This window comes from Solea senegalensis, linkage group LG13 (genome assembly GCF_019176455.1).
Source record: "Solea senegalensis isolate Sse05_10M linkage group LG13, IFAPA_SoseM_1, whole genome shotgun sequence".
Classification (NCBI taxonomy): domain Eukaryota; kingdom Metazoa; phylum Chordata; class Actinopteri; order Pleuronectiformes; family Soleidae; genus Solea; species Solea senegalensis.
This window is the reverse complement of record NC_058033.1, coordinates 22,647,494-22,672,993: the sequence shown is the minus strand read 5'-3', so window position 1 is coordinate 22,672,993 and position 25,500 is coordinate 22,647,494. Positions and strand designations below refer to the sequence as shown.

Below are 25,500 nucleotides of genomic sequence, written 5' to 3'. Positions count from 1 at the left end.
TGTATTCTAGATGTGTACACTACTGCAGTATTTCTGTGACTGTGAGCTACGTCACCGAGTGGAGGCCATCATTGCCTTTTCAGACAAGTTTGTCAACCAAATACAGTCCAATCAGAGGCAGCGCTACAATGAACTCATGCAGGCCTTCACCATGAGTGCTGCTGAGACTGCCCGCAAGACCCGAGAATTTCGATCGCCACCACAAGAGCAGGTGCACACAGACTGTTGGATTTAATTGAACATTTTTGAAAAGGCTTGTGGGGATCTTCACTTATGCACTTCCTTCTTCATTTTCTTGCTGTTGTGAAGGTCAACATGCTCATGAACTTTAAGAACTGTGTTGAAGATGAAGACTCTCCTGTACCTGACGATGTCCGAGAGTCTCTACTCATTTTTCACAATGCTCTGTTGGTGCACTGTGGTCAGTTTCCCTCACATTTACTGACTTAAAATGAGCCCTTTGTTTACAGGTTTAGATTTCACTTAATACATACTCTTTTGAAACCTCACTCTCAGGTGTTCATATTGAAGAAGAGGAACAAGAGGAGGAGGTGGATAATTCTGTCCGTGGACGACTGCTCCGTTTGTTGGAAAAGGTAAACCAATTCCGTGAGAAGAAGGTCGAGCTGGAGCCTGAGCCACAGGAAGATAAAAAACCAAGTGAGTCTTGTTGTTTTTTGAGTGTCAAACAAAACCGTACACTGTATGTGTTGTCGATTTTATTTAATTTAGATTTTTCAACACTCACAATTATTACACTGCTCCTATTTTAACAGGCACATTGCAGGAGCTGATTTCCCACACTATGATCCACTGGGCCCAGGAATCATTTATTCAGAACCCTGAGCTGGTGCGCATGATGTTTAGCCTTCTCCACAGGCAGTATGACGGGCTGGGGGAGCTTATTCGAGCCCTTCCCAAAGCCTACACCATCAATGCAGTGTCAATTCAGGACACTATGGACCTGCTGGAGTGCTTGGGCCAGATTCGATCACTGCTAATTGTCCAGATGGGTCCAGAAGAGGAGAGGCTAATGATTCAAAGCATTGGGTGAATATAAGAGTCATTTCATTATGAATATAATCTGTCAAATGTGTGTCACAGTATTATAAACACATGTTTGTCTCCTTCAGGAACATCATGAGTAACAAAGTTTTCTATCAGCATCCCAACTTGATGCGAGCTCTGGGCATGCATGAAACTGTCATGGAGGTTATGGTTAATGTATTGGGCGGTGGGGATTCCAAGGTATATTTTTGGTTTCACAAATGTCGCATTTACAAACAGACCTTTCTTTCTATTGCTGCTAGGTAATAGACAAGGCAATAAGAGCAAACTTAAATTAACATTTGTGACTGTCTTCCAACAGGAGATCAGATTCCCTCGAGTGGTGACAAACTGTTGCCGTTTTCTTTGTTATTTCTGTCGTATCAGTCGCCAAAACCAGCGCTCTATGTTTGACCACCTCAGCTACCTTCTCCAAAACAGTGGCATCGGCCTTGGTGAATGTTTTAGTCAAGCTCCAGCAATATTTCTAATGTTTTAGTCTAGATGTGTGATAAAGCCCTACATGATGTGCTGTTCTTTAGGGATGCGGGGCTCCACTCCCTTGGACGTGGCCGCAGCCTCTTGTATCGACAACAATGAGCTTGCATTGGCTCTCCAAGAGCAGGACCTTGAAATGGTAAGATGTCATCAATATGTACAAAACACGTATTGTGAAAACTGTCGCATCACTTCAGTGCACTGATGCCTTTTCAGGTGGTGAAGTACTTAGCTGGATGTGGACTGCAGAGCTGTCCGATGCTTCTGTCTAAAGGCTACCCTGACATAGGCTGGAATCCTTGTGGTGGAGAAAAATACCTTGACTTCCTTCGTTTTGCTGTATTTGTCAATGGTATGGAATTCGGATGCCCCATTGGTTCTTTTGTCTTCTACCTTACTAACATTCTTTCCCTCCTGTAGGAGAGAGTGTGGAAGAAAATGCCAATGTGGTGGTACGTCTACTCATTCGGAGACCTGAGTGCTTTGGTCCAGCCCTCAGAGGGGAGGGCGGCAACGGTCTGCTGGCTGCAATAGAGGAGGCCATCAAAATATCAGAGGACCCTGCACGGGATGGACCAAGTGTTAAGAAAGACAGACGCTTCCCTATGTAAGAGCTCTTAAAATCAACTTTTTAACCATTTCAATACTTATATTTGGGACCAAAGTGTGGAAAAAGAATACTCAGTCATGTTTTCATGGTCGCCCTTAGTGTAAGTATAGGCGATAAAACACTCGATGTTGAATTCCCTGCGCTTATGACGGCAGCATGCGCATTTCATCGTGAATGTTACCGCCCCACCAGTAAGTTTACTTCGAGAGCTCCACCTTATCCCTGCGAGAGTGCAGGCGAGGGAGGAAGAGCGGTATTATGTCAACGCGGAGAGACAAGTGTGCTGTTGGTGGCTGCACAGTGGAGCACAGTGTTTTACACAAGCTTCCAGCCTCAGAGGATTTTATATGAAGCTAATGTGCCGGATAAAGTCAGCAAACGTGTGTCCGTGTGTTCGCACCACTTCACATCAGACTGCGGCCAGCGGTCACCGTATTTAGTCAGCGACCGTATTTCACCAACGTACAAACACACACATTATTAAGAAAAGGTCACATAGAGCTCATAACTGACCATTCTGACACGTCCTAATTAAAAATATTTGTTCAGTACGTCCTCCATGACCGGAGCACAGACTCAGTCTGAAACAGTCACATATACAGCGATCAGCGGCACTCTCTGTGCAGCAGTGCTGCACCCTCTGTGAAAATCAGTTAAAAGGACATAGGGACAGCACCGCTGATCGCCAGCGGTGAGCGGTAAGCTGCCTAAACTGCCGCTATATGTGACTGATCGCCAGCTCCGGAGCATACCGTCACAGGTCTGATACAGTCAACTACAGCGGCAGTTTAGGCAGCTCGCCGCTCGCCGTTGGTGATCAGCAGTGGCGAGGTCTCCAGAGCACAGTGACCGGTTGCGGTGGCGATCAGCGGTGCTGTCCCTAAGTGTTTTTAACTGATTTACAGGTAGGACGTCTCTTCCTGTGACGGCACTCTCGCAGTTTTCTGCTCACACTGCCATGTTGATATTGTCAGAGAACTAGTGGAGGGAGGGGGGGAGGAATAGAGCTGTAAAGCGCTGTAAAGAGGACAAATCAGAAACCCCCTGGAAGAAGTGGGTGTGTGTTTGCCTGTGTCTCATTTGCATATAAAGGGACCATGCACGAAAACCGAGCGTTCTGAAAGGGTTGGGTTTAGCAGGGTTATTGAACTGCTATGGTGCTTCATCCTTATGGTATTTTGACCAAAGCATGTCACAGACATGTTCATTAGGACACCAGGGAACTATTTTAATGGGGGAAATAGGGTATAATGTCCCCTTTAATGTGACTTTCTTCTGGTCTTCTGTGTATTTATTGAGGCAATTCTGAGTTTACTGTCTCTTCCAGTAAATATAAGTAAATAATTAGAGCCGCTATATTTTTCTATTAGGTTTGGAGGAGAGGAGCAGCATGAGGAGAACAGGGTGCATCTGGGAAATGCCATCATGTCTTTCTATTCTGCTCTGATCGACTTGCTGGGGCGCTGTGCTCCAGAGATGCATGTAAGCTTATCTTTAGATTCTGCACTGGACTTATAGTAAAGATAGGATATATCATTAAAATGTTAGAATAGATACACTGCTTTTGTCTCTTCAGTTGATCCAGGCTGGTAAGGGCGAAGCTCTGAGGATCAGGGCCATTCTGAGGTCTCTGGTCCCTATTGAGGACCTGGTGGGAGTCATCAGCCTTCCTGTTCAGATTCCTTCTTTTGGAAAAGGTAAATACTTATTTTATTGTTTATTTATATAATTGACACAGAGACGAGTATCCTAGTTTTAATGTTTAAGTACATACATGTATGGTATTAAAACTGTGTAAATAAACAAATGCTTGATTCTAATGAGTTGAAACAATGTTGACTAAGCCTGTCAGCCCTGCATGACTCTTTCTGTGTGACTTAGTATAGCTGTTCCTTCTCTTGTCACCTGGCAACATTTCTGCACTGAACACAGGAAGAGATTAGTTTCATGTCAAGACAAACAGAGACAACAGCAACATTGTGGTAGTAAAGCAGTACAGTGCCCATGAACGTGAATTCGACTGCACAAAAAAACCTTCCTGCGCTGCTGCTGTGTACACACAGAATGCTTTGTATCAGTCGGGTCTGATAGTACTGGTTGACAGAGCCTGTCAACAATGTTGCATTATTTCTGTTGATGGAGACCAAGCAAAAGGAGAATAACAACAACAAAAAACACCAAACAACTCAGCATTGCAGCTTTAACTTACCTAATTATTCATACTAATATTAATAATTCATTTGTTCATGTTGTGCTCAGACAGTAGTATCATCGAACCAAAGATGCCAGCTAGTTTTGTGCCAGATCACAAGGCTCCCATGGTGCTGTTCCTGGACAGAGTGTATGGTATTGACAACCAGGATTTCTTGCTCCATGTGCTGGAGGTGGGCTTTCTGCCTGACATGAGGGCTGCGGCATCTCTTGACACGGTGAGCAGCAAACAATTTACAAATATAAATTTGAACTGCAGTGATAATGACCTTACTGTTAGACACTGATCAGGTATTTGTCCACCAGGTTGCTTTCAGTACCACAGAGATGGCCCTCGCTTTGAACCGTTACCTGTGTTCTGCTGTGTTGCCACTCATCACCAAGTGTGCCCCACTCTTTGCTGGCAGTGACCACCGAGCCATAATGATCGACTCCATGTTGCACACAATCTACCGTCTGTCTCGTGGAAGAGCTTTCACAAAGGCCCAGAGAGACATCATTGAAGAGTGCCTCATGGCTTTGTGCAAGTGAGTTTAAGCTTATTGCAGACTTTACATTCATATTTAATTACATTTGTTTATCTTTCTTCCAGACATCTCCGTCCGTCCATGCTTCAGCACTTGCTAAGAAGGCTGGTCTTTGATGTACCCATCCTCAATGAGTACGCCAAAATGCCACTGAAGGTATGATAATCCTTTAAATCATCAACAAGTTAAGATGTTCTTCTAATATTCATTTTCATTTTCTAACATTTGCCTCCTGCAGCTTTTGACAAATCACTATGAGCGTTGTTGGAAATATTATTGCCTCCCTAATGGTTGGGCCAACTTTGGGGTGGCATCAGAGGAGGAGCTGCATCTGACCCGCAAATTGTTTTGGGGGATCTTTGAGTCACTTGCACACAAGGTGGAAATATAATTAAACAAATGTTAGATTTCCATATAATAAATGTTCTATGTGCATCTTCTAAACCCTTGTTATTGTTATTCCAGAAATTTGATGCTGAGATTTTTAAAATCTCTATGCCATGCATCTGTTCCATTGCTGGAGCCATTCCTCCGGACTATGTAGATGCCAGCTACTCCTCCAAGACAGAGAAGAAAGCGTCAGTGGATGCAGAGGGAAACTTTGATCCTAAACCAGTGGATACCACAAAGTGAGAGGGGCTTTTTCATTATACCTTTCACACATGACAAAGTCTAATGAAAACTAAAATATACTCTCATCCTTCCTCCAACAATAGCACCATCATACCAGAGAGACTGGATCCCTTTATCAACAAATATGCTGAATATACACACGATAGATGGGCTTTTGAGAAGGTAGAGCTCTTTAACATGAAGTCAGTCACTTACTATAGTCTTTTTCAGTTAATGTAGAAGCAGTATTTTTATCATTCAAATGGGAAAGAATGGGATTTGTAACTTTACATAGACAGAGACTTTTACATTTGAAGAACAGCTGTAATACATATTGCATATGCTTGTATGTTTTAGATTCAGAATAACTGGTCCTACGGTGAGGTGCTGGATGAAAATGCAAAAAACCACCCCATGCTCAGACCGTACAAAACCTTCTCAGAGAAAGTAGGTTCTCCCGTCACTTTTTACTTTGACTTCATTTGCCTGTGATCACTGTGGTTTTGTTTTCTTCTGGAAGGACAAAGAGATCTATCGTTGGCCTATCAAAGAGTCAGTCAAAGCCATGATTGCATGGGAGTGGAACGTTGAGAAAGCCAGAGAGGAAGAAGAGTCAGAAAAGAAGAAGACGGCCTCACGAAAAATCTCACAGACTGCTCAGGTAAAGAGGATGAAAGTCATCACAGCTGTGACGCTCATTGTTCAGGCTTATAAAGATACCTCTTTCTGTTCTAGGCTACTTATGACCCAAGTCATGGTTACAGTCCACAGCCTATTGATGTTACACACATGGCTCTTTCAAGAGACCTGCAGGTATGTCAGTGAGTGATTGAAACCATATGTGCCAACATCTGGTCAGGATTCTGACTCATTATCTGTTCTCAGTCTATGGCCGAGCAACTGGCAGAAAATTACCATAACACCTGGGGACGGAAGAAGAAGATGGAGCTGCAAGCCAAAGGTAAGAGTTTTTTCTTTTTTTTTTACACATGGAGAATAAGACACTTTGCTTCTTTCAAGAGTTTTAATTGTTTGTCTGTTTGTGTAGGAGGTGGAACACATCCTCTTCTGGTGCCCTATGATACTCTCACAGCCAAAGAAAAGGCCCGGGATCGAGAGAAGGCTTATGAACTGCTCAAGTTCCTGCAGCTTAATGGATATGCTGTCACTAGGTAATAATGCAAGAGGTCATTGTTGATATTATATATCAGGTAATTGTGTTAGATTCATGCTTTTAAAATGATTTTATGATGTTTACCGTAGCCTCAGACCATCTGTCCATCTGTCAGCCCAGCAGGATATATACTCAATCAAAATAAGCTGCTTATGATATAATATATAATAATATATCTGCCATCCTGTATTTGCGTCACGTCATTGCAGTGGCTGAGATTGTGCTTTGATTATAAAATAACCAGGAATGGCAAGTAGCCTATTTTCAAATCCTCTTTCTCTTATTTTCTGTTTGATTATTTATCTTTTGTCTAATAGTTCCCTAGATGGAAAACTTGATGGGAAAAAGGCGCAATGAGTTAAACTGTGTGTCACTTTAGGGGCCTTAAAGATATGGAGTCGGACATTTCATCAATCGAGAAGAGATTTGCGTATGGTTTCCTGCAGAAGCTGTTGAAATGGATGGAGATTGCACAGGAATTCATCGCTCATCTTGGTATTATGATGAACAGTAACTGTTTCAGTTGTGCATCTTATAGTGATGACAGTATCTTTTCATTACTGTCATATTTTACCATGTGTTTTGCAGAGGCTGTAGTAAGCAGTGGGCGAGTGGAAAAGTCTCCTCATGAGCAGGAAATCAAATTCTTTGCCAAGGTGAGACTGGTTGTAAGCTATAGTGGGCACAGTTTTGAAGAAACACCTACGATGTTTAAAAAACTCACTCTCTCTGGAAACTTTCCTCCCCCTCAGATCTTGATGCCTCTCATCAACCAGTATTTCAAAAACCACTGCCTCTACTTTTTGTCAACACCTGCAAAGGTTCTGGGCAGTGGCGGCCATTCTTCCAATAAGGAGAAGGAAATGATTGCAAGGTAATTGCTCGCATAGAGAAATAAGTTGTCAGGTTTTCTTTTGGCATACCACTTTTCCACTTTTTATCACCATTCCTTTCTTTAGCATTTCTTTTTTCCTCCCTTTCCTTTCCTTCTCATCGTAGTATCTTCTGTAAAATGTCCGCCCTGGTGAGACACAGAGTTTCTCTCTTTGGTAAGGTTTTTCAGAGTCAGTGTGGCTGTGTGCTGCTCCTTTACTGTATGTTTCACTCTTTCAGGTTAGAGCAAGTTCTATACACTTAGAAGTGATAAGAATGTACAGTGTGTGCGGTGTGCTGTGTTGTGTTGTCTATAAAAGACATGATGACATCCATGACATGTATTTGTACATGCAGGAACGGATGCTACAGCGATTGTAAACTGTCTTCACATTCTGGCAAGGTCACTGGATGCAAGGTCAAGTTGTTCTTATTTTTATTTGCGTACAACACACACAGAGTATAAATGCATTTTGTTGTTGTTTGTTTTTCATAACAATGTTTGTTTTTTTCCTTTTTTAGGACTGTAATGAAGTCAGGGCCAGAGATCGTCAAAGCAGGTCTGCGCTCATTCTTTGAGAGTGCTGCTGATGATATAGAGAAGATGGTTGAAAACCTCAAACTGGGCAAAGTATCCAAAGGGAATCAGGTGAGAGATAAAGAGAACATGCGATATTGATATGTGACATTAAAGCTTAAATATCCTGTATCCATGTTCATGTGCTGCTTCTCTCCTTTAAAGCAAGTTAAAGGTGTTTCCCAGAACATTAACTACACTACCATTGCCCTGCTGCCAGTGCTTACGTCACTGTTCGACCACATCGCGCAGCACCAGTTTGGAGATGATGTCATCTGTACGTGTTTTCACATCATATGTATTTAGTGTTTATCAGCACATTCCTCAATCTGTCTCTTTTGCTTGCACACAGTGGACGATCTACAAATGTCATGCTATCGGATTATGTGTAGTATCTACTCCTTAGGGACTGTCAAGAATCCACATGTTGAGAGGTAAAGCTGCTGAGCATGTGCCTTCATTAGAATCTATTAAGTAACTTTGGAGCATTTAATGTTCAATCGTTCCTTATATTTCCAGGCAGAGGCCAGCTCTTGGAGAGTGTTTGGCTCACCTTGCAGCAGCTATGCCCGTAGCCTACTTGGAACCACATCTAAATGAATTCAACGCTTTCTCTGTCTATACCACAAAGACACCGAGAGAGAGAGCCAGTGAGTGCAGAACCCTGATAAAGTTTCACAAAGTCTTGTTTGTGAATTTTCCTTTCTTCACTGTTCTCTTGTGATTCCAGTCTTGGGACTTCCCAGTGAGGTCCAGGAACTATGTCCAGACATTCCAGAGCTGGATGCCCTATTAAAGGAGATTGGGGACCTGGCAGAGTCAGGGGCTCGTTACACTGAGATGCCTCATGTGATTGAAATTACTTTGCCTATGCTGTGTAACTACCTGCCTCGCTGGTGGGAGAGAGGACTGGAAAACTTCCCAGAAATGGAGAGCCAGCTCTGCACTGATGTCACATCAGAGCACCTTAATCAGCTGCTGGGCAGCATCATGAAGATTGTTGTCAATAACTTGGGTATTGATGAGGCCTCGTGGATGAAGAGGCTTGCTGGTGAGCACTGATAAAACTCTCGAGTCACTAATAAATGAGTCTTTATACAAGTGAGGTGACACTTTTTCTTTTCTTTCCCAGTGTTTTCACAGCCCATTGTCAGCAGGGCAAAGCCAGAAATGCTCAAGTCCCACTTCATCCCTACGATGGAGAAGCTGAAAAAACGCACCTCCAAAGTGGTGGCTGAAGAAGACCACCTGAGGATGGAGGGGAAATCAGAGGGAGACGAAGAAGACGGCACTATACGTGACGAGTTTGCTGTCCTCTGCAGAGACTTGTATGCTCTCTACCCTCTGCTCATTCGCTATGTGGACAACAACAGGTAAACGTTTTTTTAACAATATCATATTAACGATGCATGACACTTAATTCTGCCCGGAACTGGAGCTTTTGCATTTCCACATGTTCATTAAGAAGAAACATAACAGTGAGAGTGGAGCTTAGAACAAACGGTGGACTCCTATACCAGAAAGAATATTCATTTGTAAGCTTCCACTTAAAAATGCCAACGGCATGCTCTGGCTGGTTATCTCTGCCAGAGCCAGAGCTGTAGAAACATGGTAGTGCAGGATTAAGACCTAAAGTAAAGAGAAAAGAAATCTTATTCCAAGACAAACACCAAACATCTTTTTTCTTAAGGTGAGTAATCATCAATAGAAACAAAGTTATGGGCAGTATATGTTGGACCCACTGCACCTCTAAAGTAAGCTGCTCTCCAACAGGGCCAGATGGCTCACGTTCCGTGACCCAGATGCAGAAGAGCTCTTTCGAATGGTTGGAGAAGTCTTTATCTTTTGGTCCAAATCTCATGTAGGTATGGTTCACGTGGTCCCTAAATGCAGCCATAGCAGCTCAACTTACTTATTATTTTTCACATTTCTGTTTGGCTTGTAGAACTTCAAGCGAGAGGAACAGAACTTTGTGGTGATGAATGAGATAAATAACATGTCATTCCTCACTGCTGACAGCAAGAGCAAAATGAGCAAGGTGAGTCATTTGAGACAGCTGCAGTGCTGCAGGACAGCTGGTGTAGTGCTAGATCTCATACCAGGCTGACCATGATAACCTGTCGGATTGTACTGCAGGTATTTTGTAAAACAAATCGGTCTTTCTTTTATAATGTGTTTGTTTTTTGTTAGAATTTTGTCGCTTGTCATTTAATAAACTCTGAATACTGTGTATTTCAGTAATTGATAATCCAATCTAAAACAGACTATGCATCATCTTTACCAGGTTCAGGTTTTAGAAGTTTCTTGTTGTCTAAAGGGATAGTCCAGGTTTTTTTAAGTATGGGTGTAAGAGGTACGTATGCATCGCTTGTGTCATGATGTGCAGTTGATGACGTTAATCAAACTGCCTGACAGGAGAAATGGAAAAATAATCATATTTTAATTTAATCATTTTCAGAGGTTGACCATACTGTCAGCCTGCTCAAGTGAGTTGTGTTGTGATGCGACAGCTGGTTGTTTTGTACGTTCAAAGAGCCGTCTGACAGCAAACTCACACACTGTATATAAATTAGCCATCTAGGAATGACTGCTGGTATCCAACAGAGTCTTCTCCCTCCTCAGTCACTAGTTTCAGGTTTCCTTGAAAAGAAAGTAATTAAAATTTTGTAACTGATAAAAAAAAAAGCACGTCACATGAGTGGACATTAGTGTGATTGACAGCTCTTATTGTTCATGAAGTCCTGGTTTTGTTTTTGTAACACACATAGGTACACTACACCCCACACACACACACACATTCAAAGAAAACCTGAACTATCTCTTTCATATTTTTGAATTGATTTGTTTTAACTAGGTTTAACATAACAAGACCAACAGTAACTTTTCATTCTCACTTTTGAGAGCAATAGCAGTTGTGTTAACAATATTCTCTCTTTGGTTGTCCCTTGTCCTCTTCTTTTGGGTTGCGGCTGGGTTTCCAGGGCGGGGAATCAGAGGTTAGACTTTGTTTCTGCACGACCGCTGTGCTGATCGCATGGCACCTCACTTTGGGGGAGCTTTTCATCAACCTCTCCTGCACACTGGCACATCTGATCCACAAACACACTTAGTATGCTTCACTTACACATGCACACACGTACACACACAAACACATGCACATTCCATTCAGAGAGACATGACCCTCAGCTAAATCAGTGCTGCTGACAAATGCTTTTTCTGTACATGCAGCTGTGCCTGCTTAGTCATGAATACTTTGCAGTCTGTTATCAGACGAACAAAACTCAGTTGAGAATGTGTCATTGCTATACATATGTAGATATTTATAGATTATAAATATCTGGTGGGTTTTGGATCCACTTACAGTGTCACTAGTATTGCAGAGTATGAGCCTCTGTGCTTTTTCACTGACACGCACACACTGCAACAATTTGTACATGGCTGTAGATGTTACAGTACATCGACACATACGACATATACACTACAGAGGAGACACTCGCATTATGCTCACACAGGATCACCGGACAAATGGGCAGGCTCCATCTCTGGGCCTCCACAGTCCTGCCAGTGTGTGACGGGGGGGAGTCTGGAGGCGCTTGATGAAAGTACTCAGCTGTAGAGTTGGGCTCATGGCACTGGGCTTTACACCAAGCCCAAGGTGGCAGTGAGAGCACAGTGCCATCATCCCGTCACTGAGTTTGCTCTTTTTTTTTGATCATAGCTGAGTTGAAATCTTCTCGTATGACTTTTGTCTCTTTTCGTTGAAGAATGGTTGACATGTAGCTTTTGTAATGCAGCTTTTTTGCCACTAGGGGATGATGTTAGTCTTCTCTGTGCTCTTTCTTCTCTCCTCCCTGGAATGTCATGGCAAACATCATGGTTTAGTTTCCCACTAACACGTGACTCGATGTTTACTGTCGCTGGAGATTATTTCTTGCAGCATTCGTAGGGTTCGCTCTTATGGGCTCAAAATGACCATGAACCTAACCATTACATTAATTCACACTTACTGTCTAAAATATTCCCCTGCAATGCTTTGAACCCTTTTTCCTCCTTCATAACACACTTGCATCTGCCACTGAACTGAAGCTAAAACAGTGGCAGATGCATTCAGTGAGATCATGTTTGATATCTAATTTTGATAGGAGGATAATCGGCCTTTTAGATTGATGTAACTGTTGACAGTGACACCTCAACAAGTTTGTCATTAGCAAGCCTCTACCATTTTTTTTATCCACATCAGCTATAATGTGCAGATTGTGTTTGAAAGGGCTCGTTGCACAAAATCTCAGGTGTCAATAATCAATTTAAGTTCCATTATGGTCTCACACTGTCCTGATTATCATGAACTCAACAGAGCTGTTGTTGTGATCAGTGATGGCTGTTGTGCAAATGGCCCATTTGTCTGGTTTCAGATGAAAAATGAAGTGAATTTTTCTGAAAAACAGTGCACCACAGAATGTGCTGAGTCATACTGAACTTTTCTGGAAGGTGTCATTTGTTCATGTTTCCTGTATTTAATAGAGAAAACATTTATATAATATATAATTGTAATTCTATGATAGCATAACATACATCTTGGAGGATTTCAGAAAGAGCAGAAGGACTGAACAGAAGCAAGCACACCAATGTTTCCCATTGTTTTTCAGTAGGTGTGTGACTAACAGCCTGCTACTAACAAGTCAAACTCTAATTTCAATTGTTTTGTTCTCTAACTTATTCTAATCTCATAATTCATCAATATGGGCTGCTGCTGTAATGACACACACCACTGTTTGCTTTAGTAATTCATCCGATACCTGGAATGCAGAATGGGCTCAGTTTTCTTTTGCACATTCTTTGAATTCATTTCCTGTAAGAGCCTCTCCTTTCAGCTTTCCTTCCCCACGGCCAGCTATGTTCCCACTTTGCCCTCACATTTCCACTACACCCTCTACTGACCACTGTGAGCTCACAGAAACTACACTTTCTAAGCTTTATTCCATCATTGATGTCAGTAGCATGTTTATAAGGTTAGACCTTCTATAGTAATTCTATATGTAGAGATTTACTGTGATTGGCTAATAATAAAAGTTAGGATGTTCACTAATTGAAATAAAAACAATTACAGGTTTACAGTGCTATAGAAAACATGCTAATGTGTTGACAGACTTGTTTTATGGGTTAGGGATTTATAGAATGAGTCCTGGCACTACGGGAAAATAGTTACTTACTAATGAGGGCTTATGTCCATGATTTTGACTGACTGACTTTGATCAGGGCTGCGATGCGTTTTATACAAGGCAGTGTTGTTACTGTGGTGCTGTATCGCTGACTGTTTATGAGATGCTGTGAATGCTTTCTGGTTGATTGTTCCCTTTTCTTAGGGCGGGGGCTCAGATACCGAGCGCACTAAGAAGAAGAAACGTGGTGATCGTTACTCAGTGCAGACCTCACTTATTGTGGCTGCGTTGAAAAAGATGCTCCCCATAGGCCTGAACATGTGCTCTCCCGCAGATCAGGAGCTTATCAACTTGGCTAAGATCCGATACTCTTTGGTAGTTTTTTTTGTTCTCCTGACTTTGAAGTTTGTCTGGTAAACTGTTTGCATCCTGTTATTATTATTGTGACTGCTCCATAACTGTTTCACCTCCCAAACTATTGGGATCTTAGTGGGACAATGATAAACCTTTTTATCTGACAGAGAGACACAGATGAAGAAGTAAGAGAGTTTCTGCAGAACAACCTTCAGCTGCAGGGAAAGGTATAATTCTGTACTGTCCAGTTTTCTTTCCAATGATTAGATAATCAGTTTAAAAAGCTCTGTTTTTCTGTGTTGTGGAAAGGTGGACAATCCATCCATGCGCTGGCAGATGGCCCTGTACAAGGAGATGGCAGGCAAAGCTGAAGATGCTGATGCTCCTGTGAAAGTTGTCAAGAGAGTGCAGGAGGTGTCTGCTGTCCTCTACCACCTGGAAGTGGTGAGTAGATCCTGTCAGTAACTGTGAGCAGCAGAGAGCGTGAGCCATGCTTCTGTCATTTGCTTTGCCTTTTCTTTTGTTTGTTTGTATTATTGGCTCTCCTTATAGACGGAGCACCCGTTTAAATCCAAGAAGATGGTGTGGCACAAACTGTTGTCCAAGCAGCGACGCAGAGCTGTGGTGGCTTGCTTCAGAATGACCCCGCTCTACAACATTCCTAGGTAAGAATGCACTTGATATGATGTTCACATAATACCTGTGAAATGATGAATAAAGTGTTTGTTTTGTGTGTTTTGTTTTTGCATTGCAGGCACAGAGCTTCAAATATGTTCCTTGAGGGATACAAACGCAACTGGGTTCACACTGAGGGTTACTCATTTGAAGACAGGATGATAGATGACTTATCTGTGAGTGGCACCTCACATCTCTTTAGTTGAGATTTGTTCTTTTCCCTGCCATGACTCACCTTTCCCCTCCTGGTGTGTTCCAGAAAGCAATGGAGCAAGAGGAAGGAGATGAAGAGGAGGAGAGAGAAACAAAGCCAGATCCACTCCACCAGCTTATTCTGCATTTCAGTCGCACTGCTCTTACAGAGAAGAGGTTGGACACGACCTCACTTGAGCTGTAAACATTCCCACTTCATTACGTGTCACTTCATTAATTTGTGTCCCCATTGCAGTAAACTGGACACAGATCATCTTTATATGGCTTATGCCGATATTATGGCAAAGGTGAGTCAATGTGGCAGGTTTTGGTTATCAGGTGAGTTTTGACTTATACATAAAAATGCTGATTGTTTTGTTTTCTCTCTCTCTCTCTCTCTCTGTTTAGAGTTGTCATATTGGTGAGGAAGAAGAAGGAGGAGAGGAAATGGTGGAAAATACTGAGGATGAGATGTCCTTTGAGGTGCGACAGTCAGAACTGGTAATGGGCGGCCAGGGTTAGGGACCAGGAACACACTGGAGCGGTAGCTCTCGACGCATTGAGTGACCTCATCATCAGAACATTATTTCACACCCACATCTCTCTCCCGTTGTTTTTGTTGTCTCATTTCCTCTGTTCTGTCAGAACTCTGTCTCTTCTGTTTGTATGTTGTATGCTTCATTTATTGTTTTTAAAACAAACAAAGATCCAATCTAGATGCAGTTACTACCCAAAACAATGGCCTCAAAACAAAAGTGTATTTACTCTAAATTTGAGAAGCAATTAGATTTTTTGGACTGTTGGTCCAAAGGACCAGTTGGTCTGCATTGCATGAATCTGGATTGGGTCTACTAAGATTAAATCTAATTACTGTAAAAATAACATAAATAATACTAATTATAATAATCAATTTAATAATAATAATAATAAACCTTTTTTAATGAATTGTCATCTCAGTTTGATGGATAAGTTATGAAAATCAAGCAATGTGTGAAAACATGTAGCTCAAAGAGTTTTTAATACTTGAAAATGGGATTGAACACAACCTCGTTAATGAGTGACGCCATTCCTCCCAGTTTCTGCAGCTATCTGTCTTTCTCTCTGTCTCTCTCGCCATTATTCCATGTAATCTCTCTTTCACCAGTCTTTATTAAGTGAATGCAACTGATCAATGTTTCCCCTTCCCCCACTCACATAGCATACTGACAGACTACAGTGAAAGCCAGTGTAAAACTACACATTCATACACTTCATATAGAGCATAGATCATCACAAGGTTTTATTAGATAGTTCTGAGGTCCAACTGCCTGACACATAGTGGGTATAACACGGCCAGGCATACGCGGGTGGACGGGAGGGGGTTGGCTGTGGGGAGGGACGGCGGTGGTGGGTGGGTGTTGTGGCTGTTTGTCCAGGGTCAGAGTGTCGTATCATACAAGTTGATTTGTGTTGTGGCTGAACAAAGGAATGTTAGAGATATTCACTTGATAGCTTTTGTCTCTTGAGGAGTGGCATTTCATTTGCAGTTGGCTTAGTACTATGTAAAGTTTAAATAAATGTTTTAATTGAGTTGTTTTTAATATCAATTCATATTTTGTGCCACTATGAAATGCCACTGAAATATCTCAGATAAAGTGTCTTATCTGCAGGGCCACTGCATTTACAACACTTTTGTGAGCTCTGGCTAAAAGGCTGTGCTAGTTGGGCTGTTTCCTGTAGTCTTACGCTTGCTCCAGACAGCAAACGTGAAGAAGTAATGTAGCAACTCTGTGACTAATAAAGTTATTGCTTTAAATGGACAGTAACAACCCACAATGAAATTACTTGTATTAATAGATAATACACAAAATGTATCAAAATACGGGCAAATGCGCCCAAAAAAAATACTACCCAGAACACATGCAGGAGGAGAAACGGGCTGCATATTCACAAACGCCAGGAAATTAAAAACACGGGCAAGTCCCAAAACACCAGCAAGTCCCAAAATACCAGCAAGTCCCAAAACATTTGTGTTTATTAAAGGCCTTTATTAAGAGGTTATCCTCCTATAGCCCTGCAGTTTTGATGATCAGTCTTTCAATTCGGCAGTAGTTCGCTCTGGTTGAATAAAAGTATGCTTTTATTATATCTCAAAGTTGATAATAATTTCTTATTAAGAGAGTGAATCTGACTTTTAATTAGAATTTTTTTTAAACATTTTACAGTACAACTGGTTTACAGTACACTATCAGATATCAATGTATACAGTACTTTGTGCAGATGCTTATGTCCGATTAATAGGTCTCTGACACATAGCTGCGAGGAGGTGTGCTTTCAAACGCATAGATACGGTGATCTGAGGGTTTTATTTTGAAAACACGGACGTCGATGTCCTTAAAAATCAGCTTGACTGCAGGCTTTTTACTGTAAATCCCTTAGTAATTCAGGCGTTAAAATTCAGCGTCAGGTAGTTTGACTGCAGAGAAACGAGTGTCGGATAGCTTGACCACAGTCGGATAACCTCTTAATAAAGGTCTTTTAATAAAGTAACAATTAAGTAGTCCCTGAGCATCGTAACAGCTTGTCGTATAGCTGCATGAAAACAAGAGCTCCCACCGACCCGAGCGCTTCCGTTTTTGTCGGCGTTTCTGTCGGCCGAGAGGGGCAAACGCAAATGTTTTGGGACTTGCCAGCGTTTTTGGACTTGCTGGTGTTTTGGGACTTACCGGCAGCGTTTGTGAATATGCAGCTCGTTTCTCCTCCTGCATGTGTTTTGGGTCTTTACAGTGTGTTTGCCGCTGTCGGCCACCGTATCAAAAGATGTTAGAATGTAAATATGCATAATGCCACTGTTAAAAAGGTAAGTTTATCAGTAAAAAATTAGGTGGTAAAGTCAATTTAACAATTGCTGATACATTGCTTTATCTAGTCTCCTGTTTGTCAGTGCATGTGAAAATAGGCGTGAATGCTCATCATTTCTGTGTCCACCTCAGGAAAAAGAAATGGAGAAACAAAGGCTCCTGTACCAACAGTCAAGACTTCATAATCGTGGCGCTGCAGAGATGGTTCTGCAAATGATCAGTGCGTGCAAAGGTAGTCTAGCTCTTCTGGCTTATTATTGTAGTATTATTATTGTTTGTTTTATCTTTGCCAACTTATTGACTTTGTTTTACAGGCGAGACTGGACCCATGGTGTCTACAACACTTAAACTGGGTATTTCTATCCTCAATGGCGGCAACAGTGAGGTTCAGCGAGTATGTGTTCTAAAAACAAACACGTAGTCTCTTTTATTCTGAGTTTGAAGTGACCATGAATATGATTCATGGTCCCTCTCTTTTTGTCAGAAAATGCTGGAGTACCTGAAAGATAAGAAAGATGTGGGTTTCTTTTTAAGTGTCCAAGCACTGATGCAGACATGCTGGTCAGTTCACTCTCACTCAATATAATATCAAAAGTGATTTAGGTGTTTACATTTCTGAAAGTGAGCTGATGTTTTCTACAGTGTCCTGGATCTAAATGCCTTTGAGAGGCAGAACAAGGCAGAAGGGCTTGGTATGGTTTCAGAGGAGGGCACAAGTAAGTCTCCATACTTTTTATTAAGGACTAAGACACCACAGTATAGTTGTCACATCATTTAACAAAGTTTACACACACAACCACTGGTGATGGGCTACAGGTAAAGAATGCAATTTCAATTCCAGAATTGAAAATTGAAATTATGACTAGACTCCGTGGTCACTAACTTAGTTAGTCAGTTTCATTTCACCACAACGTCAAACTCATCATCACTCGTGTAAATAACCATCTGTACTGATGACCTCAAACAATTCCATACTATCTGGAATTGTCTTATGCCTGAGATTAGCAGCTGTGTACACGTCAAGTCTTAATGAAACAACCTGAACATCAGATTGAAACACAGGTATTTTGTTGGAAAGAGGACTGGGTGTTTTCATTCATGATTTGTGGACTGTGATAATGATATTTTAGGAGGTAACGATATGGCTGACAACTCTTTTTACAGTGTAGTTACCCATAAAAAAAGTAATTTCTACATATTTTAACAGTCAAATATCGACCCCATCAACATTAGCATGGGAAATCAGTCAACATGTGAATATGACAATAATTAACAAATACATTGAAGACATTGTGATCATCTATTAATTCATCTTTGTCTTTGTCTTGTATTTTATTGACTTAAATACGTTAGTTTATTCCTCAGTATGTTCAGTAGTGTTTTACCATCTTTTGTCATCTAATTGTGAGGGTTCATTTGAAATTCTGCCTGAATGAAATGCCATGGAATGTTGTTAATCTCCCCTCCTCATCTCTTAGTCGTCTACTGTTGTCAACACACTGATCCTCTCTCCCTTCCCCATGATCACTGCCACCTCTCCCTTGTCCCTTCTTTCATGGTCCTCAGAGTTGAACCTAGATCGGGGTAAATCATCTGCGTCTCTCTCTCCCTGTCACTCTCACTCCATCCCTTCTTTTTCTAACAAAGAGAGGATTAGATGCCTCTGTCCATCTTTTGTGTCCATAGCTCACATTTCATGTTCATTTAAGAAAAGATGACAAATTGAATCTGGTCTTTCCTGCTCATGAAAAACAACATTAGTTTTCTGACACCGTCAGCTCCTCAAGCTCCTCCAGCTCCTCCAGCTTCACTGTTGCTTTGATAATCATACACAGAGTTTCTTCTTATTCACTCAGCACTGGATTCCCTTCAGCATTTTGATGGACAGTGCACCAACCTCTCTGACATCTACCTTTGCTTCACTAGTGCAAAGTTGGTGTGTGTGCTGCATGAAACAGCGTGTGTGTGTGTGTGCATTTATTAATGCCATGGTGGACTGGGATGAAGTAATATTGTACATGGAGCAGCATTTTTCCCCTTTTGTAGAATATTACAATAAAAACAATATGAAATAAACCTGATTAGTAATTCTTCAGATTACCAGATCAAGTACTGCTGTGGGTTAATTTTTATTATCATCTGCTGAGTATTTACATGTTGTTAACATCTTCTTGTACGTTCATTGTATGCATGTGATGCTGATGCTTGTTGTATATTGTTTGGCATTTGATTGTTTGTCACACCATCGTCAGACCACAGCATTAACATTATTTATATCACTGACGTATGATAGTGAAACAAATACAGTTGCACTGAAAGATGATGGTAAGTTGAGGAATACATTTTGACCCTTGTGATGACTGAGGTGTTGCCAGAATGCAGATTAAAACTTCCATTCATTTGATTTCTTTTCATGTTTTTTAGATGAGAAAGTGATGGCGGATGACGAGTTCACCTGTGACCTCTTCCGTTTCTTACAGCTGCTTTGTGAAGGTCACAATAACGGTGAGAAGAAGTCGTGTTTCAAACCAAATGCAAACAAACACAAGTGGACTTCTTTTCAAAAGGGATGTGTGTTTTTTTCTGCAGATTTTCAGAACTATTTGCGGACACAGACCGGCAGCACAACGACCATCAACGTCATCATCTGTACTGTAGATTATCTCCTCCGACTCCAGGTACTGCTTATAGAGAATATTATAGTATGTAAAGTATGTAAAAGCATACAGCTAATTTTTTTAATTTCTTTTATTATCTTGTTTTTACTCTGTAGCACTTTGAGATTTGTTGTTCGAATGTGAAGTGCGCTACAAAAAAATCTATTGTTATTATTGTTTATAATAATAAACAATAATAATAATGATAATAATAAAAATGCAGCCATTAGCGTTTAAATCAGGTACTGCAATCTTATTTCTAAATACTAGACTAGCATTTTCCCCTCCTCTCATGGGCTGTTAGATAAAAAAACTGTCCACCTGTCTCTGAATTCCTCTCTGATTTCACTTGTCCACCTAACATTTAAAAGGCAAAGCAGAGCCACGTTTTGCTTCTGCTCCAGTGGAGATGTTTTGAGAGGGGTAGGGTTTGTAACGTGAGGCATTTCTGACACAGCTGCAGCTTTGTTTTATAAAATAAGCAGTGTTGTAGTACATCAATAAGCTTGTCTTTAATTTTCCAAATCAAGGAGTCCATCAGTGATTTCTACTGGTATTACTCTGGAAAGGATGTCATCGATGATCCGGGCAAAAAGAATTTCTCCAAAGCTATGACAGTTGCAAAACAGATTTTCAACAGTCTAACTGAATACATTCAGGTAACATTTGAACCATGAAATGCTTGTGTTGTGTTGCTCTGTCTGTACTTGTAACACACAGTTCCTGGCTTTAGGGCCCGTGTACTGGTAACCAGCAGTCTCTGGCACACAGCAGGCTGTGGGATGCTATCGTCGGATTCCTTCATGTCTTTGCCCACATGATGATGAAGCTGGCACAGGTACACACAAACCAATTCATTTCTTCTCACTAGAACAGTTATTAGCTGGAAACATGTAAAATAATAAGAACTCAAACTGTGTAACGTGACATGGACTCAGCTCCCTGACCTCAAATCTGAAGAATCAATCTGTGAGACAATTTCAAATTGAAGTCGACTTAGACTTAGACTCAACTTTATTGATCCGTTGGGATGACTCCCTCAGGGAAATGAGATTTCCAGCAGCTTACAAGAGGTACAATAAAGGATAGAAAAGTCAACAGTAAACTCTTAGTTAAATATACAGCACAGTATATAAAATAACAATGAGGAAGATAAATATACTGGTGTGTCATAGGTTAGGGTCAACATAGAGCTTATTATGCATTATGTCAGCTCAAGTTTGTAAAACCAAACATCAGCAAGTTATAACTTCATTATCATATACAGTTTTGTTTAAAAACATGGTCATTAAGTTGTACCAGTCAAGACAAATATCATTTGTCATTTTGTTCATTTTGTTCATTTCAGTGGACACATACATGATCTCAGTAAGCTTTCACAGTCCTGATAGTATCCAGGATACACAACACTGCATATAGTATGCTTTATTATACATTTGTATAGTTACTTTGGATTTCGATAAGCAGAGTATTTCCACCTGTACCTGTCCTCAAAGTGATTCTGCATGTTCACATTCTCCCTGAATGGCCGCCTTGTTCACAGAACAACTTCTCATGTGTCACAGGTGTAAAAGATAAAGTTGATAATGATGGAATCCTGTGCAGCTGCTTCAGTTTCAGGGTTGTGGTATTGTGCATGGCAGCTCACTGTGTCACTGTCAGGCCTCAGTGAGTCACTGGAACTGAACGGAGCCATCATTAATGTTATCAGTGACACCTGTGAAGAAGAAGGAAAAAACACTTCTATTCATATTATTCAAAGATTAAATGTAATTCAAGGTCATAGAACTGTTGAACAAATGAACTTGGCTGACTGTGGAATCACAGCTTTAAAACTGAGGTGCGTAACCTTTAAATGATTAACAAATGTCATCATTTAATTCACTTTATACAATGAGAATTAAGACTCTTTCACCTAGCAACATTGCAGTGTTGCACACAGGAAGTGATTATAGCTGAAGTCAGAACAGATGGAGACAACAGCAGCGTTGCAGAAGTAAAGCAAGGTTGCAAACAGGAAAACACAAAGAACGAGCAGGTGTCGACAGAATAAATGCTTCTGTTCGCTGCTGATGTATACACACAAACACTCCCTCAGTCAGGTCTACGCAGCAAACGAAGAGTGTTCCATCGTTTCTAATAAGATAAACAGCAACAATAAAGGTTACACACTGGAGCTTTAATGCTACAAATATAAGGTGGAAATACTTTGAAAGAAATCACATGACTTTTCCACTATACAGTGCAGTCATCCTCACTGATGACAGACTCTTATTATTAGTTAAGTGTTTGCATGTATAACCTTTTAATCATATGTGTATAGATTAAAAGCCGAGCCACACACACACACACACACACACACACGTCTATAAGCCCCCCAGCTCAGCAAACACTAACCAGTGATGCACTTAACACAAAATTACTTTCCCATGCGCTGCCCTTTTTGACCTGTTACTCTTACCAATTTTGGGCTGTTCTGTTTTAATCATATGATGTGAATGACATGGTGCACCAGTGAAATCCCCAAACACATGAACTGGCTGTGACTGTGTTCCACGTCGTGCCAGTCCCTGTGTTTGTGTGGTTAAAACGAGGCCCTTACTGTGTCAATCTATACCGTACTGTTTTACTTCAATACATTAGTCTTTGAAAATGTTGTAATGATGTAATTTAATTGTGTAACAACTGAATAATTTATTCATTATTTAAACTGTCTTCCACATGGTCAATGCAGGGTAAAGTATGTATCCATTTTATTTATCTATTGTTGTGATATTGTGTTTACTAGTTTGTTCTTCATAGTTGCTTTCCCTTATCGGGTTGTTTTATACCCACCTGCTTTTCAACATGACATTTCTCTTTGTTTATATAGTTACTTAAATGAATACATCGACAGATAAATCATACATGTATGTGGTAACTTCATGAATACTGATATGATTTCCCCTGCTACATTCAAATCAAGTGACACTGCTTACAATTTGTCCAGCAGAGGGCAGAAGATGCAAAGGAGCAAGTGAATCTGGCAGCTCAGGCTTTTAGTATCAGTCTGTTTCAGGCATAATAGAATAAAGAGACGCTGAACCACTAACCTTATGTGCAGTGCTTAGAAACGCTATGGATTTAACAGCTTGGTTTCGCAACAGAGTCAATGTACCACCAAACTGTCAGAACCAGCCCATAATATGCTGAGAAAAAAATCATTTGTATACAGCAGGCTTATAATGACATTTAGACTGTATTTCAACTTTTCACAAACTGCGCTCGTTTAACTTAATTTAATTTAATTATTACATGATGATGTTCTAATTCATAGCAGATGAGCAGGTGACGTCAAAACAGCCTGTGAGGGAGGGCTGACCTTTAACCTCCACTGCTGGAATATACACTTTAATATGAGATAATGTGGTGTTGTAACACACATTCATCAAAGGTTATGACTCAGTTGCCATTTTCTTTCATTAATAATTAACCTGAAGGAGTATGCTGTCCATGTGTGGTGCGTTGCTTTGTGTCTTTGTTGCTTTGGCGAAAACATACACACTAATATAACACACATAAACATATAACTATTTGTCTTGTACAGCTTATTTTAGAATATATGAACATTTGAAATGCTAAGATGTATGTTCACAAAAGAACCAATACTCACTGTATTGTATTTATTCAGTGTGTATTCAGACAAGAAGAACTAACATGGATTAAACCTGAATTTGTGTGAATTTGTATGTTAAAGATTTGTTTTACATTCATGTTTTCTTGTATCATTTCAAAGTTTTGACAAATGATCTGTTTGTTAATTAACCTCTTTTTTCTACTTTGTGAATAATATGTTGTGTGATAACTTGTGACACACTTGTGTTTTCACTTAACTTCACCAATGACTATGGCATCTCTATAAATCTATGTGATGTTGTTATTCCTGTAAGATTTCTGCGTCTTTTTATGATCACAGGACTCCAGCCAGATTGGTTTGCTGAAGGAGCTTCTTGATCTGCAGAAAGACATGGTTGTTATGTTGCTCTCGTTGTTGGAGGGTAAAAGGCATTTTATCTGTTGTTTCTTGTTCAACCATCTCTTCTTATCTCGTCTTGTTCAAACCTTGTTTGAATGTCACTCTGTATTATTCAGGAAACGTGGTCAATGGTACTATTGCTCGGCAGATGGTAGACATGTTGGTAGAGTCGTCCAGCAACGTAGAGATGATCCTCAAGTTCTTTGACATGTTCCTCAAACTGAAAGACATCGTGGCTTCGGACGCATTCCGTGATTATGTCACTGACCCTCGAGGACTGATCTCCAAGAAGGACTTCCAGAAGTCTATGGACAGTCAGAAACAGTACTCCCCATCTGAGATCCAGTTTCTTCTGTCCTGCTCAGAGGCAGACGAGAACGACATGATCAACTATGAGGAGTTTGCCAGTCGGTTCCAGGAACCTGCAAAAGACATCGGCTTCAATATTGCAGTGTTGTTGACCAACCTGTCTGAGCATGTCCCCCATGACACCAGGCTCAAGAATTTCCTGGGACAAGCAGAGAGTGTGCTCAACTACTTCCGTCCGTTCCTGGGCCGTATTGAGATCATGGGTGCCAGCAGAAAGATTGAGCGCATTTACTTTGAAATCAGTGAAGTGAACCGCAGACAGTGGGAGATGCCTCAGGTCAGAGAGTCCAAACGCCAGTTTATCTTTGATGTTGTTAATGAAGGCGGTGAATCAGAGAAGATGGAGATGTTTGTCAACTTCTGTGAGGACACCATCTTTGAGATGAATATAGCTTCTCAGATTTCGGAGCAGGAAGAAGAGGAGAAGGGAGAGGAAGATGATGAAGGAGATGAAGGTGGAGGTGAGGCAGTGCCAGCAGGGGGAGCCAATGGAGGAGGCGATGAGGATATTAATGGGGAGGAAGGACAGCCTGAATCAAGCTCTGCTTTTGCAGACTTCATAAACAGTCTGCTGAGCTTCTTCAGCATTTTCACCTTCCGTAACCTTCGCAGACAATATCGCAGAGTGAGAAAGATGACCTTCAAGGAGATAATAGTGGCTCTGTCCACTTTCTTCTGGACCATCCTCATGAGCATACTACACTTCATTTACAACATATGCAAGGGCTTCTTTATGATCATCTGGCAAACTTTGTTTGGAGGTGGTTTAGTGGAGGGAGCAAAAAATATCACTGTGACTGAGATTTTAGCAAGCATGCCAGACCCCACGCAGGATGATGTGCATGGAGATGGACCAGGGGAGCCAAGGACAGGAGAAGAGCAGGACACTGGAGGAATAACTGACACTGGAGAGACTGGGAGTGGAGAGGAGGAGGAGGAGGACACCCAGGAAAAAGAAGGTGGGAGGATATTTGGCATCGATGCTCCAGGTGGACTTGGAGACATGGGTGTAGAGGCACCTGTTGAACCTCCAACTCCTGAAGGAACCCCCATAACTAAGAGAAAAACGGTGAGTTAGTTTGAGCCATTTAAATGTACATATTTGTAGCT

General features: G+C 41.1%; 1 protein-coding gene across 3 annotated transcripts in view; it reads left to right on the top strand.

Annotated features, from left to right (window-relative positions):
• ryr1a (ryanodine receptor 1a (skeletal)) overlaps positions 1–25,500 on the top strand; it is a 48,465-nt gene that overhangs the window by 19,119 nt on the left and 3,846 nt on the right. The window contains exons 38-93 of one of the 3 annotated variants that reach the window (XM_044041668.1): positions 11–211; positions 310–421; positions 517–660; positions 777–1,050; positions 1,134–1,248; positions 1,370–1,502; positions 1,590–1,684; positions 1,762–1,897; positions 1,966–2,152; positions 3,526–3,637; positions 3,732–3,852; positions 4,415–4,584; positions 4,673–4,893; positions 4,959–5,049; positions 5,132–5,272; positions 5,359–5,522; positions 5,610–5,688; positions 5,863–5,952; positions 6,026–6,166; positions 6,241–6,318; positions 6,391–6,466; positions 6,554–6,677; positions 7,059–7,174; positions 7,268–7,335; positions 7,432–7,553; positions 7,679–7,728; positions 7,910–7,970; positions 8,075–8,201; positions 8,295–8,406; positions 8,482–8,563; positions 8,649–8,779; positions 8,860–9,180; positions 9,262–9,502; positions 9,903–9,990; positions 10,075–10,167; positions 11,111–11,125; positions 13,493–13,663; positions 13,810–13,869; positions 13,952–14,086; positions 14,195–14,307; positions 14,397–14,493; positions 14,577–14,686; positions 14,766–14,817; positions 14,918–15,010; positions 17,482–17,581; positions 17,664–17,743; positions 17,834–17,910; positions 17,992–18,065; positions 18,916–18,933; positions 19,774–19,854; positions 19,939–20,027; positions 20,537–20,665; positions 20,740–20,844; positions 22,741–22,746; positions 23,962–24,043; positions 24,138–25,459. In XM_044041668.1, the coding sequence (XP_043897603.1) occupies positions 11–211; positions 310–421; positions 517–660; positions 777–1,050; positions 1,134–1,248; positions 1,370–1,502; positions 1,590–1,684; positions 1,762–1,897; positions 1,966–2,152; positions 3,526–3,637; positions 3,732–3,852; positions 4,415–4,584; positions 4,673–4,893; positions 4,959–5,049; positions 5,132–5,272; positions 5,359–5,522; positions 5,610–5,688; positions 5,863–5,952; positions 6,026–6,166; positions 6,241–6,318; positions 6,391–6,466; positions 6,554–6,677; positions 7,059–7,174; positions 7,268–7,335; positions 7,432–7,553; positions 7,679–7,728; positions 7,910–7,970; positions 8,075–8,201; positions 8,295–8,406; positions 8,482–8,563; positions 8,649–8,779; positions 8,860–9,180; positions 9,262–9,502; positions 9,903–9,990; positions 10,075–10,167; positions 11,111–11,125; positions 13,493–13,663; positions 13,810–13,869; positions 13,952–14,086; positions 14,195–14,307; positions 14,397–14,493; positions 14,577–14,686; positions 14,766–14,817; positions 14,918–15,010; positions 17,482–17,581; positions 17,664–17,743; positions 17,834–17,910; positions 17,992–18,065; positions 18,916–18,933; positions 19,774–19,854; positions 19,939–20,027; positions 20,537–20,665; positions 20,740–20,844; positions 22,741–22,746; positions 23,962–24,043; positions 24,138–25,459 (7,626 nt within the window). The remainder of the gene's footprint in view (positions 1–10; positions 212–309; positions 422–516; positions 661–776; positions 1,051–1,133; positions 1,249–1,369; positions 1,503–1,589; positions 1,685–1,761; positions 1,898–1,965; positions 2,153–3,525; positions 3,638–3,731; positions 3,853–4,414; positions 4,585–4,672; positions 4,894–4,958; positions 5,050–5,131; positions 5,273–5,358; positions 5,523–5,609; positions 5,689–5,862; positions 5,953–6,025; positions 6,167–6,240; positions 6,319–6,390; positions 6,467–6,553; positions 6,678–7,058; positions 7,175–7,267; positions 7,336–7,431; positions 7,554–7,678; positions 7,729–7,909; positions 7,971–8,074; positions 8,202–8,294; positions 8,407–8,481; positions 8,564–8,648; positions 8,780–8,859; positions 9,181–9,261; positions 9,503–9,902; positions 9,991–10,074; positions 10,168–11,110; positions 11,126–13,492; positions 13,664–13,809; positions 13,870–13,951; positions 14,087–14,194; positions 14,308–14,396; positions 14,494–14,576; positions 14,687–14,765; positions 14,818–14,917; positions 15,011–17,481; positions 17,582–17,663; positions 17,744–17,833; positions 17,911–17,991; positions 18,066–18,915; positions 18,934–19,773; positions 19,855–19,938; positions 20,028–20,536; positions 20,666–20,739; positions 20,845–22,740; positions 22,747–23,961; positions 24,044–24,137; positions 25,460–25,500) is intronic. The other 2 variants (XM_044041670.1, XM_044041669.1) reach the window with 2 other exon arrangements.